The sequence below is a fragment of the Ictalurus punctatus genome, chromosome 27 (genome assembly GCF_001660625.3).
Source record: "Ictalurus punctatus breed USDA103 chromosome 27, Coco_2.0, whole genome shotgun sequence".
Lineage (NCBI taxonomy): Eukaryota > Metazoa > Chordata > Actinopteri > Siluriformes > Ictaluridae > Ictalurus > Ictalurus punctatus.
Window position 1 is genome coordinate 12867416 of NC_030442.2, and position 15200 is coordinate 12882615.

A 15200-nucleotide genomic window follows, 5' to 3' on the forward strand; every position below is an offset into this window, starting at 1 on the left:
TGAGCCTTAAGCAAAGAGGATCTGTGTGTTTTTCTCCCTGTTTAGCTTCCTCTCTTTATTGGGAATAAAGAGGCTCGGTTGAAAACTGAACCCTTCTATTTTCAGCATCCTGAATTATCTCTATTGTGCAGATCTGTTTGCTGAAAGGGGGAGCTGAGAAAGAGGGACTTGTCTGAGTTGTTGGAAAATAAGTATTTCCTGAACATTTAAGCCCTGTTTTAAAATGTGACTCACTGTGCGTTTGTATATTCACTCCTGCACATGGGTATATGAGAAAAGAAAGATAATCTCACCACTGCAGGAGGTGACTCGAGAAGTCATGGGTGTGGTATATGTGGTTTGAAAGGGAAGTTTAGAAGTGCTGGTGCTAAGCAATGTTCACACTACTAACAGTGACTCAGCTAGTGAAACAGCATCACATTCATAACCCTAATATCTGCAAAATAGTTTAACCAGGCCTTGACCTTGTAGCCTTTAAACTACACTGTGCTCATGGAGAGACATCGCCTATTGTGAAACTCTGCAGTTGACTGTGCTAATGTCTGGGAACAGCTGCAGATCACACACTAGAGGAATGGGTGGAAATGCAGAGCTAATTGTAGTTCAACCAAATGTATGTGGTGGCCTGGGACAACCCTTTCTGAAGTTCTGAAAATTACAAGTTTTCCTAAACTAAAATATCTCTTTTGCCCATATCTCAAACCACAAGTAACGTTCTAGCATTTTAAATTCTGGTTACCCCCATATGTGAAAAAGAAGAAAATTGCATATGAAGATTTCTTGCCAATTCCACTGAAAGATGCCCCACTTATTTCTACATTTCTAACCCAATCTACATCTGGAAAACCAACATCACTTCATAATGTTAAATAATTATAATTTTATTGCCAAATAAGAGTTCTCATTTTAATTACCAACATCATCCACATCACTCTCTGTCTCATCAAAATAAAAATCATTCGCAGAATATAAACACGAGCCTCATTGTTGACAAACATTGGTTGGGCAATTATCAATAATTCATTTGCTCAGTTATTTGGCCATTTAATGGGGGTGTAACAATGCATTGGGGTGCAAAAATGCGTACTATCAGCATTCTAATGCAGTTGCATTGTTTGAACACTAGCAGTCCCAATCTGCACATCCCATACAGTTATTATTTACAGAGCGTATTCTGTAAATAAGCAACAACACACGCTTCGGCATAGCCGCCACATACACACTCGACTCCAACGCCTCCGTTTATGTTACGGTGAATAACTCCAGTCTGGTTGGAGTGGGCTACACACAGACCCTCAGACGAGGAGCGAAGCTGACTCTCTCTGCGCTGGTCGATGGGAAGAGCATCAACACTGGAGGTCATAAATTCAGCCTGGGTTTCGAACTGGAGGCCTAAACATCCTGTTCCTCCATCTGTGTGTTTGTGTTCTATACAGAAGCAGAACATTCCATCTCTTTCTCTCTCTCTCATACTCACACACACAGACTCTTCATCATTCCTCTCAGTCTCAGCACTTTAGTAATTCCTCTATATTTATGTATTTCCTTCACCATCTCTCTCACACACACACACACGGTGCTGGACCTGGGTTCATCTATACGTAAGATTTTTTCCCCTGAATGTAATATTTTTGTCTGTTAGCATTTATGTAATATGCCCGTGTGTTAGTGTTGACCGTAGCCCCGCTACTCCAGGAACGATGTCATTCTCTGCCTTTATGTGCTCCTCAGATGTTCCAAATTATGAACCCTGAAATTATGAAATCATTTGCTTTAAAGCGCACGGCTAGTTAGCTAGCCTGAATGTGGTATTTATGATTAGCTTGGTGTTAACACATTGCAGTGATGAGGGAACTTAGCATTACTGTATCCTTACAGAATGAATAGAGCGTGCAACACTAACAGGACAAACACTAAATTGTGCCGCAGTAGTAGCGGGTGCTGAAGTGTTGTTACAGTCAATGCTAAGCTCTTGTGAGTGAATATAGAGTTACTGTATAATTCACATTAAAGCTGGTATTCTGCTAAAAAAAAAAAATATTTAAAATAAATTACTAATTTTAAAAAAATCACTTTTCACTGCACCTTATGGTTTCTGTTACTTACTGACTTTAGGCGTATTGTTTTATTTGCGTTTACTTTGATCGTACGTTTTTAATTTGACATTATAGATCTTACTTGCGCTACCACTGTTTATCACTGCGTCTACATTGCGAGTGAGGCACTCGTTACAAATTGCTCCCATTATAATAAACGACAGAATTTCCACTGTAAGCGTGTAAATACAGCATATAATGACCTATAAACTCAAATTAAACTAAACATTTTAAGCAGTTTGCACTAATTTCCTAAATCACTAAATTTTATATTAAATGCTCCACTACCTTAGAGGACTTGGGTCACACGTTTGTTTTTCTTCTGTTACTTGGTCTGTGCTCTCTGCCATTTTTCCAATGCGTGTTTTATCAACAGAAGTAACGCAGTGAGTAAACGTACCCTGTGCCCTGTTCACACCAACTAATCAATAATGAGATTTATTGACAATGATTTTCATAATCGATTATTATCTATTTTAGCAGTTGGTTGTTCCAGTTCTAGTTGCATGTGTTTTTAAAAATGAAGATGCATTTGAGATTTTAGGTTTACAGATGCATTATGTGATCGCACCTCTTCCTCATGGATTAGAGAGATCCATGAGGCTGTAGATCTTATTGTAGATATTGCGATCATCTTCAGTGTCCTGCAGAGAAATGGACAAGGGAACACACCCAACTCTGTTCATTAGAGTCTATAATGTGAGTGTAATCTCTGTGCAAAACTAAATAAAGAGCGTTGAGCTAGTTTCATGGCACAAGCCAAGCCTGTGTTTGCATTTGAATAACCAAAGCCAGCCCTAATAGTTTGTCAGAATAAGTTATTCATATGCCGAAAACCATCATCGCAACATGTAAACCTATTATACAGGCAAATGACATTAGCAGCCATAACCTGCACACAGACCACATGAAGCCTGTAGGATGTAAGCGCATGAGTACACTCAAACTCAAAGTTTGCATGGTATTACTTGCTAACTGTGATTTTCTAGTTACAGTCAAACGCAGTTTACACTCATGTAAACCCGTGTTACAGAGAATAACATGACTGAAGCCACATATATTGCATACATTTGTTCAGAGCTGCATGGCATGAATGAAAAGTATATATCGCGATCACGATACGTCTTCCACGATAGGTCTTCAAACATACCATTGTGTTTTGTTTAAAATTAGACCAGAATTCATTTGTCCGGTGTTGCGTTTTCATTTTTTTTTCTGTTAGGATGGCACACATCAGACTTTCAGTTATGTTGGGCAATATGGCTTTTCGTGTTGAACTCTGCCTGGCATGGCTCACTCCTATTAGCGCTAACCCACACAGACACAGTCATAATACAAAATGAAGGAAAGCAGATTGATATTATTACAGTAGATGTAGATAGAGAGGGCTCATGTGAGGAGTGAGTTTAACCCCTTAGAATAACAGGAGCTATTTATTGATACAAACTTACAATCCTCACTCTGATAATTAGATACAGTTTTATGGCTAAATGTTTTACACCTGACCATCACACCCATATGTGATTCTTTCCCAAGATGTTGCCACAAAATTGGAAGCACACAATTGTTCATAATGTCTTATGTATTCTGTATTATTAAGATTTCCATTCACTGGAACTAAGGTTCCAAGCCGGTTCCAGCATGACAATTCCCTGTGTACAAAGTGAGGTCCATGAAGACATTGTTTGCCAAAGTTGGAGTGGGAGAATTAGAGTGGCATGCACAGAGTCCTTACCTAAACCTCACCGAACACCTTTAGGATGAATTGGATCGCTGACTGCACCCAAGGCCTCCTCATTCAATTTCATTGTCCAGCTTCACGATTATGCTTGTGGCTGAATGAGCACAAATCCCTACAACCACATTCCAAAACTAGTGGAAAGCCTTCCCAGGAAAGTGGAGGTTATTATAACAGCAAAAGGGAGGACTAAATCTGGAATGGGATGTTCAGCAAGCACATAGTTTGTGTACCGGTGTGATGTCAGGTGTCCAAATACTTTTGGCCATTTAGCGTACCTTCACTATAGCTAATCAGGGATGTGGATCAAATAGTGCCTGGGCGCCCAGTAGAAGCAGATTTCATGTCCAGGCTATTAGATGTTTTTTCCCCATCGTTGCACAGTGAACATGTAGGTTTAACAATCAGAAAAAAGTGACCTATTCCTATTATTGATTTTGATAGACCATGTATGGGGCTATTTTTAAAATTAATGTGCTTCATGCTGGTCTGAACCGCTCTTTCTGAATCCTACCACCTGCTGCACTACATACATCAGCCATGGCACATGAGCTGGTAGTACAATTATTATTAGCCAGATTATGTTGAGACGTTAAAAAAAAGGTTTGATATAAAGCCATCATATAATTCTCCTGCTTACTACACACAGTCACCTCGTGGTTAAACATGTCAAGAGAATCTAAAGACACTACCCAGATATTAAAACTTTTACAAGGACAGAACTCCACATATAGCATCCAGTGACACGTAGCATTTTTATGAAGGGCACAAAGATGACGGGGTACACTATGAACTTTGTTAGAAGAAAATGACTATAAACTTATTTGTATCTCATAGTCTGTATTAATGCACTTAACTAGCTAGCTTGCCATATGTTATCAGCTTGTGCTGATCCATTAGTTTCTGGGCAACCAAAACATAGGACTGAGCAAACACACTGGAGCTTTTACTTGCCTGGTGGGCTAGCTAATAGATTTATGATTTCTCCACCCATGACTATAGGTTATAGTAGTTACTATGTAATATGATATGATATGATATGATTAAGACAAGAGCGTAAGGCATAAAATCACCTCCCAGCAGATGTCCAATGACCATACACTTTAAAAAAAAAAAAAAAAAAAGTAAAGAATAATATTTTTTATCCCCCCTAGCCTTTTTCTCCACTGTACTCCTCAAAACACTGATTTTGCTAAGGAAAAACACATCAGCTCAGTGTTGTGTGTGGTTAGCCTTGCATGAAGAATGCACAGAACAAAGTGCTAGAGGAACCGAGCCTGGATGGGGTGACTCAATTATCCCTAATGGGAGGAGAGTGATATATCCATAGAAACCGAATTACTTGAGGGCTTCTGCTTTGTTAATGTCTAAGTCTAGCATGGACGAGAGGCTTTTGGAGGCAGAATTATGCATCAGGCTAATGGGCTTCTTGGGCATTAGGCGTGAGTTTTCCCGTACTTTCTCCTTTCATAAATCTTTGTGAAATATTGCTTTCACAAATCTTTTAAGAGCCAATCTTATTTAATATTATGTACACAGCACAATCTAAACTCTGTCTAATATTACATCACAACAAATGAAGAAATTTCCATGAGCCACAGTGAAAAAACCTGTGAAAAACTGCTGGCTGAATTGTGCTTTTACTTAATGTCTGAATAATTTAACATGAAACATGCAGTATTGAAATATTTTAACATTTATTTGAACTACATGTAAGTATAATAATAATTTGTATTAAAAATAATGATAACTGTGATCTCTCAGAAAAGTGTATTGTGTTGTAATATATCATAACTATATAAGATTGTCTTATTATCCAGCTCTAATATACATTACCAAGAGAACATTTAAACTAGAAATTATACCTTACAATTAAAAGCTGCACAGCAACAAGTTGCTGATTGGATGTTAGCAAATTATGCATTTAATTTAATTTTGAGTTGGTCTTTTTTTCTTCTTTTTTTAACTTTTCTAAATATAGAAATGAAACATTCTTGAGCTTTGCTGTTACTAGGAAGGTAGATCTACTCCTGCTTGGTGTGATATGTCTGTTCTGACAGTGTCTTCATATCAGTCCTGGGATTTCGGAACTCACAACTTTCCAGTGAGAACGTTCACCACTAAGCCAGGACTGCTAACTTCATGATCTAAGTTTTTTTCTCTCCATATTATCTGTAATGGTAGGAATGGTGGCATGTTATTAAAGCGAGTTATATAAACCTGTTATCCTCCTTGAAAAATAAATGATGAATTTTGAAGACACAGACTGATTTTGTTGTGAGAAATCTTTCAGATTTGAACTTTAATTACTTCTAACTCTCTGCTGAAAATACTCATTAATTAGTCGCAAAGTCATGCCAAGAGAGATCTTATAATAACAGCATTCCAAATCACCTGGATTAAGGAAGAGAATTAACTTAAACTGGAGTTATTCTAGAAAAGCATTAATAGAACCCACAATGACTGTCTTAAAGTACGGGTGTGGACCTATTGTTCTTCCCAAGCCTCTGCAGTAGCAAACTGCAATTTTCATACTAATGACAAAATGAGACAAATGTATTTTGACAGTTTGAAGTTTGCTCAGTCTTGAAGGAATGACGCAAGAACACTTATCCGCGTGTAGCATCTGGTCATGGTCATCTTGATTGGTTTTATCTTTTTAAGTTTTGTGAAGTAATGCGATCTACTTTCAGTAGGATTGAACTAGAAATCGATAAGCATAATAAAAAAATATGAAAATAGTTTACAGTCTAATATAGTTAAAATGATTGAGAATTATTAAATATTTTACGTGATCTGTGTTTGATCTTATATGGACATTTACTTATATGAACTTCCCTTCTAGGGTTAAAAAAAAAAATGACCATTTTATAATTGCCATTTAAGCATGGTCTGTTATTTAATTCTGTCTGATTCAATTTATCCTTCAGTACAGTCTGCCCGGAAGGAAAAAAATGAATCATTTTTTGTCGTGTTGGTCAATTCCTGTAAGCCATACTATAAGCCACAAGTTGGTGGTTAGAGAGTTTTGCATACATATATTATTGGCATTGTACACTCTGTTCATATTATACCCTTCCCTTAAGTTTCCTGTTTAAACAAAAAAAAAGTCACAATGTCGTCACTTCTTGTGCCACTCTTCCGCTCATTGTGTACACGTGCGAGTCTCCTGGTATTACTGATTTGCATCATCCAACTCCTCCTAAATACTACTTTTTTTTTTTTTTTTTTTTTTTTTTTTAAACTCCTAAATACATTAAAAAAAAAAAAAGTTCAGTTTGTCTATGACCAAACTAGGTTACCATGACTACAGGTACAAGGGATGTCACTAGAAGTTGTTGGTCTCTATGATGCCAGATAAGGGACCTGTTTGTTTCTAATTGAACATGCTGGGGGTTTCTAGTTGACAGTGCTAGAAATCCCCATATTGGTAAATAGAATGAAAGTTAACCCTCAGGAAACCCCCCAAAAATATAAATAGAAGCATACAGTCAGTGACTGGTGTGATGATGACAAAATAATATTGTGAATAGGAATGAGCAGAGCAGTCTTCATGATTTCAGCAGCATTTCACAGGTACAAATCAAATTTCTAAATATGAAAAATACATATGGATACCAATCTAGTGGTTCTGCTTCCATGCATAAAACATATTGACCACTTATTTTTTCCTCACTTATTTCCTGACATTATTCTAACTGAAACAGCATTTATTCAGTTACATGAATTGTAAGACAAAGTGGGAAGTACATGTTTAATTTTTATTTTATTTGTTTTAAAACCTTTAAGCTTAAAAGAAAATCTAAACAATACAAAATGAACATTGTATAGTGAGCACATTTAAACACTTCAAATGAGTGGTCTCAGCTCATCAATTTGTGTTATGTGTACTTCACATAAGCTGATGTCAGGGTTTTGAATGTCTGTTGAACGGAAAACCTCTCCTACAGAACGACATCTTGTGTAACATATTTAATCTTGAGCATTTTTAAAGTACGTCTTTGCAAGCCAGGCAGGACATCGTCATTATATTGCTTTAATTGAGTCTGAGAAGGGAAAGGCTCGTGTAAGAGTTCACTTTTAAGAGCTTTTAAAGGAGGTGAAAGGAAAAGTGCGTTGGTGGCCGGCCGCCAAGTGGGCAGAAAGACCACACCTGTTTGGAAACTCCCAAATATGATCAATCTTAATAAGTGGCTGTCTATAGCACGTTATGTTGATTTGATTTATCAGTATTTGTAGCAGGGCACTTGTTGGATGTAAGACCTAACCAGCACCAAACCTGCATTTATATTACAACCAGGATCGACTAGTAGAAAAGAAGTGCTTTTCTCAGAGATTATCTGCTTTAATGCTTGCTCATCATAATGAGCATGTGATGCTGCTTGAAATTATATAGCTGGAATGAGAATGTCAAGTCATTAGCATCTGGGAGCAAGGGTCAGGACAGGTTATCTCGAACACTAGAGTGCAGACATAAGCACGCACATCCTCCCTAAATTCTTTTCAAAGGAAGTCAGCTTCTCTAAATTTATGTACAGACTCAATCAGCAGTTGAACCAAGGGAAGTGTGTGTATACACTTTGGAAAGGAACGCTTTTCCTAAAATATCTGTTTCCCTTCTGCTTATCAGGACATACATAAACCACTCATAATATACAGGCCCCTCCAGTGCTCGAATTGTCACAGGTCTTGCCCCATTGATCCCCACTGTGGCCCTGTGTGTGCGGAGTTTGCATGTTCTCCCTGTGCTGCAGGGGTTTCCTCCGGGTACTCCGGTTTCCTCCCCCAGTCCAAAGACATGCATGGTAGGCGGATTGGCATGTCTAAAGTGTCCGTTGTGTAAGAATGGGTGTGTGAATGTGTATGTATTGTGCAATGGATTGGCACCCTGTCCAGGGTGTACCCCGCCTTGTGCCCGATGCTCCTGGGAAAGGCTCCAGGTTCCCGTGACCTTGAAAAGGATAAGCGGTATAGAAGATGGATGGATGAATCAATCAATCAGTGGGTGTACCAAACAATCGTAAAATAAAGGAGAATTATTAGATTATCACTAATTATTACTCTGCCAGTGTCACTCAGTCCCTGTCTATAAATTCCTTCAGAAAACAGTATATGGTGCAGATGAGCATGTTTAGAGCTTTCAGATGAAAAAAATCTCATTATTATTAAAAATAATTTGGGATTACTTATGAAACTGGGGGGGGGGATTATGAACAATGTTGCATTGTGTCAACATAATTATTTAATTAGTTGTCTTATGTGTCTAGTATTCTAATTTCAATGAAACATCAGGGGACACCCCCAAGTTAATTTTGGGTGGTAAATCAATAAATTGATTCGTTGACAACTATTTTCATAATCGATTGTTATTGATTAGTTGGTGCAGCTCTAAACCCAAATGTTTCGATGTATAGCAAAAACAGTAGAATTGACCTTGCTGTTCTACTTCTTTCAGACTGGACTGTAAATGGACCAAAAGGGTGAAGGTTTTTGTTCATGTAATAACAACTTGGTTATATATGGATCTTGACTCAATCAAAAAAGGAACACCTACATGTACTGATATATTATATTACCAGTGAGATGACTATAATCAGTGGAAGCTTTGGAGAGTAACGGTTCTGTTTAAAAGAGGACAGCGAAAAAACGCGAAAACAGGAAGGGGAAATATGTCATTATGCCTGAAATTATACCCTGCAAGGCCAAGGTCTGTAGGGCTGGACTCCTGAAGGAGAGGATATAGCTTGACTGTTTAAAAAAAAAAAAAATATATATATATATATATATATATATATATATATATATATATATATATATATATATATATATATATATATATATATATAAAATATGAAATCAACATTTGTAAAGGGATCGTCTCCTTGGGCAGGAATCCTATTCATATGGAATGGGTGGTCTTGAACAATGCCCACACTGAGGTTTTCTAAAAACAGCACATCTAGAAGTGTTTTCTTCCTTTATGTCACAGCAAATTGCCAGCCTCTCTTTTTTTCTTCTTCGTCTTCTTCTTGAAGTCAGTTGGATAGAATAGAAAACTTGCTGTACATTCCAAAGCGCTGACATTGAAGACTCCTGCCATAAATGTTAGAACAATGTGTTCTTACAGCAAACATCACCATGGCAATGATTATTTAGCATGTCTGCCATACAAGTACCAGTGAATATTAATGTTCAAATTAATTTTAATTACAGGTGATATTACTGACATAGCTGCTGTAATTATAGTAATTGTTTGTGGTTGTAGATTAACTGTAGTTAAGGTACGATACTGTACTTCATGTCACAGAAGAAAAACATAAAAACCCAAGCTCTGGTGTTAAAAAAGGCAAGAGGAAAATTCCTTCCAGCCCCCCCAGTAATGGCCCCTCTTCTCTGTCTAAAATAAGTCTCCAAGTTTCGCTCTTTCTCTCTCTCGCTCGCTCTTTCTCTCTGCTTCACATCATCCCTTTCCACTGAGGTTGCGCTACAGCCCATCTGTTTGTGTTTAAAGTTAGTAGAGTGTACACCGTCTGTTCTTTCTTTTCCTTTTTAGGGACCTTGTGCCACTTGTTTGGCTTTTTTACACTCTTTCTTGCTTCCTCTTCTTTTTTTTTTTTTTTTTCTTTTTTTTTTTAGTTCATTCCCCATTACTTTTCCAGCATTCTCGTTCTTCATAGCTAATGGTGCCTCGGGTTTTATTTCATTAGTCTCCATTTTTCCATACTTTGTTTGTCTTGGGTATTCCCGCTATATGCCACACCCTGCTCTCTTTCTATTTTTCCTTCTCCCTCTTTCACTGCTGATTCACTGTCGCTGATTCACTGACCCTGACTGGCTGATTTGAACAGCGTTGTAATGTATGACTTTTTAATCTGTGAGAGATTCCATCATTTTCTTTTTTTCTTTCTTTCCCTTTCTTTGTGGCAAGGGGCCAGGCAGTTGCTTTAAGAATTCAAAGAGAATAGCAGCTGCATTTGGCACGGCACATATCTTTTCTTTCTTTCTTTTTTTTGTGTGTTTGTTTTTGTTTTTTCACTAAAACAAAATCCATTCCTCAGCACCCCAGTCCACCCTTCCACGCTACACAATTTGTTTTTACTATCTTTGTGAGGACCGTTTATTGACTTTTAGGCAAATGCCCCAACATTCGGCAAATTCTTGTGTGTTTTTAATCGTTATGGGAACATTTGGTTCTTAAAAGGACTTAAACATGCCCACTCACACAGACAGACCTTTCAAGGCCAAAACAGGGAGGATGGACTCTGTTCATTTTTTTTTTTTTAATGAAAACTAAGGTGGAAAAAAAAAATCAACTGCCTTTTGTCTAACCAAAATATATTGTGTTTGCTGTGTAATAATTGCACCTGTTGGAGCAAGACCAAGACCAAAACCTTTAGTTTCAATGACCACTTTTACATGTACATGAAAATTCCTATATTAATTGGAACTTGGTAATATTCTAATTAGTATCGAGTCATGTAAAAGCCCCGGTCCGATTGCTCGATTCAGATTAAGACTATATTCTGATTCCCATCCATGGAATACGAACGTTTAATCAGAAATTTGTTGCATGTATACACCTTATTTTAAAAAATCCACTGAAAGGAGATGTATGTAAACATAGTCAGTGACTAAAACGGTTTACTTTCACTTCACTAAAATTCCTCTAGTTTTTTATCAGCTAATTCTAGACTAAAACTCAGTGACTAAAATATGACTACTGTTAATTCTAAAACTCAGATCAAATTTACTGTCAGAAAAATGAACGGTGGCTATGTGTCACAAGTGCATCACGATTATGACTAGTGTTTTATGAGAAGCACACCCTGATTTTGCTTTATCATGCACTCTCATTTGAAAGTATTTAAACTTTTGCATCGATTTTTGATTAACTGAAACAAGTAAGGAAGTCAATAGTGAGCTTTTTGCCTTGCGAGCAGCTTGATGCTGACACAAACGGAACACTGTCTCCGATGAATGTGAGCAAGAAAGGGAAAGTGCAAGGGGAAAGAAGCTGAGCAAAATAGGGTGGATGCAGAGAGAGAGAGAGGGAGAGAGAGATTGGTCTGCATTGTCCAGCTGATCAGCATGCCAGTCACGCAGCGCTCGCCCTGAGTGTGTCTCAACGAGCTGTAGGCTGATGACTGACTGTTCTCTATGCCAGATACCCAACACAATTAAGCTACCATCCCCCATCCCTCCATCAATTTCTCTAAATGCCTCTATGCACCAACCATCGAGACGTTACGCAGACCTTTTATTAAACCTAGGAATCCAAAATCAAATTATCCCCTGGAGACGACTGAAAGTTAGAGGTAGTATAAAGATGTTAACCTTTCTCCCACCCCACCCACTGCCTGTCTTGTTCCTGTTATTATATATTGTTCCTGTGAAAATTGGGGTTGGCGGATAGTAATGGATGATATCAGACCAGGAAAAACAAGAGAGAGAAAGGAAGGCCACAAGGAGCTCTAGCGCAAGCGAAATTGTCAACTGTCAAGTGACAACCACTTGTCTGAACATGTTTAAGTAATTATTTTCCCACACTGGGCTCTGATGCAATTTGATGCTTTTAAGGTGTGGATTTGATGAAGGAAGAGGAAGGAGGAGAGGGAGGGCCATGTTCTCATTCCCGTTACAGGGTCCTTTATCCTTTATTCCTCTGTAAAGTGCTGGAATATTTTTGGCTTATGAATAAAAGGCACGTTTGCAATTTGGGCTGTATTTTTTGAAGAAACCGAGTACAAGATGGAGGATGTTGGTGATTTTGACTGTATGTCTGCTTCTTAAATGACTTACAAGAAGCACACATGTAGGCTCTTGTTTTTACATATTTATGCTGTTGTTTACTAGGTCAAATGATTTGCAGTGTTATGTAATAACGGTATTTTTCTAGTCTTGCTCAGTCTCTGTTCTCCTCTGTCTGGGCATGGTTGCCATGGGTACAGCACTAGTGCAATTGCCAGACCTCTGTAAACAGACTGAAATGTTGGAAACGCGGTTTCATGTCTATTTTTTTCTGTCTCACTTTCTTTTTTTCTCTTTTGGTAATTTTGGACATTCTTTTGGACATCTGGTTTCCCACTAATATGTCATATAAATATATCAAAAATATAAATAAAACTCTTTGTTTTTATTGTCTTTTTATTTTATAAAATAAAAGTGAAGAAAGAAAGTGCTAATGTTAATGCTTGCAAAAAGTCACATTCACTTAACTGGGAGGAACTAGTGTGTACATAAAATTGCTCCCACAGTGAGCTCCCTGGTGGTCATAATGGAGTACTACACTCTCAACACTATTATATTGTGATGCTGAGTACAAAAACTTGAGACAGCAGTTCATTTCAAACAGGTATATTTAGATGATTTACGATTAAGCAAATGCATTTTTTTTTATGTAATGACCTGTGTATATTTTGTATTGCTACTTATGATTGAAGTCCAGTCACTAGAGAAGAAACTTAAATTCCACTGGAACATGAGCCTTAATCTGCATTTAACATTTGGTTACAGTGACATTTAGGGAAACAAGAACTTACAGTCTACAGAGCCTGAACAAGTGTTAAATGATCATTTCAAAGTCACCGACTGGAATGCTGGAGTATGACTTTGTGAATTTGCAAGGAAATGGAAACACCCCCCACTCAAAAATTCAATACTAGCTCATGTCCTCTGGCAAATAGTCAAACTGTTAAAATCACAGAAATGTACAAGGTAAAAAAAATCTCTAGTATTGACCTGCTGTCTTTCCCTCCTGTAGGTGTCTACATCCTGATTGCCGTTGGCGCTGTGATGATGTTTGTTGGGTTCCTCGGTTGCTATGGTGCCATCCAGGAATCTCAGTGCCTGCTGGGAACTGTGAGTCACTCATTATCCAGTTAGCACATTTGTCATCTCCCTCAGTCATCTACCTCAGAGCGACCAAACTGCTTTCACTGTTTAGTGCTAAGTTTTCTCACCTTTTTTTAATACACAGCTTTGACAGTTCAGTAATAAATATTGCAGTTAATTTGAACATGTGCTGCAAACAAGTGCATAGCTTTATTTTTGAGCATTTATTCGCTTTATCCTGGTCTGGGTCCTAATCCAGAACCTATAGTGGGAACACTGGGCACAAGGCAGACGAATTCACCATAGTGCACACACTCATTCACATCTAGGGTAGCAAGTTCACATAAGCATAGGCACTGGCACATTGGCAGTTCACATAGCTTCATGTTTTTGGACGTTGGAAGGAAACCGGAGAACCTGGTTGAAAACAGGGGCCCTGGGGCTGTAAGGCAGCAGCGCTACCCGCTGCACCAGTGTGCCACCTGGCTTTATTCTACAAATGCTAATGGAATAAAACTTCCTAAATTGTTTTATCTGTCTGTTGTCGCTCATGCAGTTAATTTTAAGGTTGACATGTTATTACAAACATATAAACAACTAAATAGTAACTCTAAATATTCACTTATATCACCATTGTTGGTTATCACTTAACCACATTTCTTCTTAATATATTACCTGTAAACCCATGCCACTGTTGGCTGACGGTCATGAAAAGACCATCTTTGATGCCCAGATATACCATTATTTATTTTAAGATCCCCCCCAATGTTATAATGACAAATATAGAACTCTTGGTGTTCAAATTAAAATCTATTTCTTTACCAGATAATATACAACACACAACAAACACACAGTTTACATTCTGTTTGATGGAAAGAGTAGAGAATACATTATCACTCTGATTTTTTTTCCTTCCCAGTTCTTTGCCTGCCTGGTCATCCTGTTTGCCTGTGAGGTTGCTGCTGGTATCTGGGGATATATTCACAAGGACCAGGTGAGGGGGAAATGTACTCACATATTCACAAGAGACACTAATTGCGTTCTCCATTATGGACAGACTCGAACATGATTCCAAACACTAGTTATAATGTATATCCATGCCACCTTCTATTTACACACGTAGACAGCAGCTTCCAGCAAATGCGATGAACTATCATGATGCTCTTCACTGCTTTCAGATTTCTAAAGATGTGATCGGCTTCTATGACACTGTGTATGACCGAGGCTTACAGGAAACAATTGCAGAGAAGAAAGAGGCTGCGGCTGCTGTACTGAAGGTCTTCCACGAGTCTGTGAGTTACATTTCCATTTATTCAGTTAGCAGATGCTCTTATCCAAAGTGACTTACAAATGAGGAAATACACGCAAAGCGATATCAAGCAGATAACACTGCAAGTAGTGCTACCATGTAAGAGTTATTATTGAGTTCACCTAACCTCTCACGTACAGAGGTGCTTGAAAGTTTGTGAACCCTTTAGAAATGTTTACATTTCTGCATAAATATGACCTACAAAATCATCATATCAGCATCATCA

At 37.9% G+C, this 15200-nt stretch overlaps 1 protein-coding gene across 1 annotated transcript in view; it reads left to right on the plus strand.

The window, feature by feature from the left end:
* cd81a (CD81 molecule a) overlaps positions 1-15200 on the plus strand; it is a 30903-nt gene that overhangs the window by 12510 nt on the left and 3193 nt on the right. Inside the window, 3 exon segments of the mRNA NM_001200307.1 lie at positions 13595-13692; positions 14585-14659; positions 14844-14957. Coding sequence (NP_001187236.1) covers positions 13595-13692; positions 14585-14659; positions 14844-14957 — 287 coding nt within the window.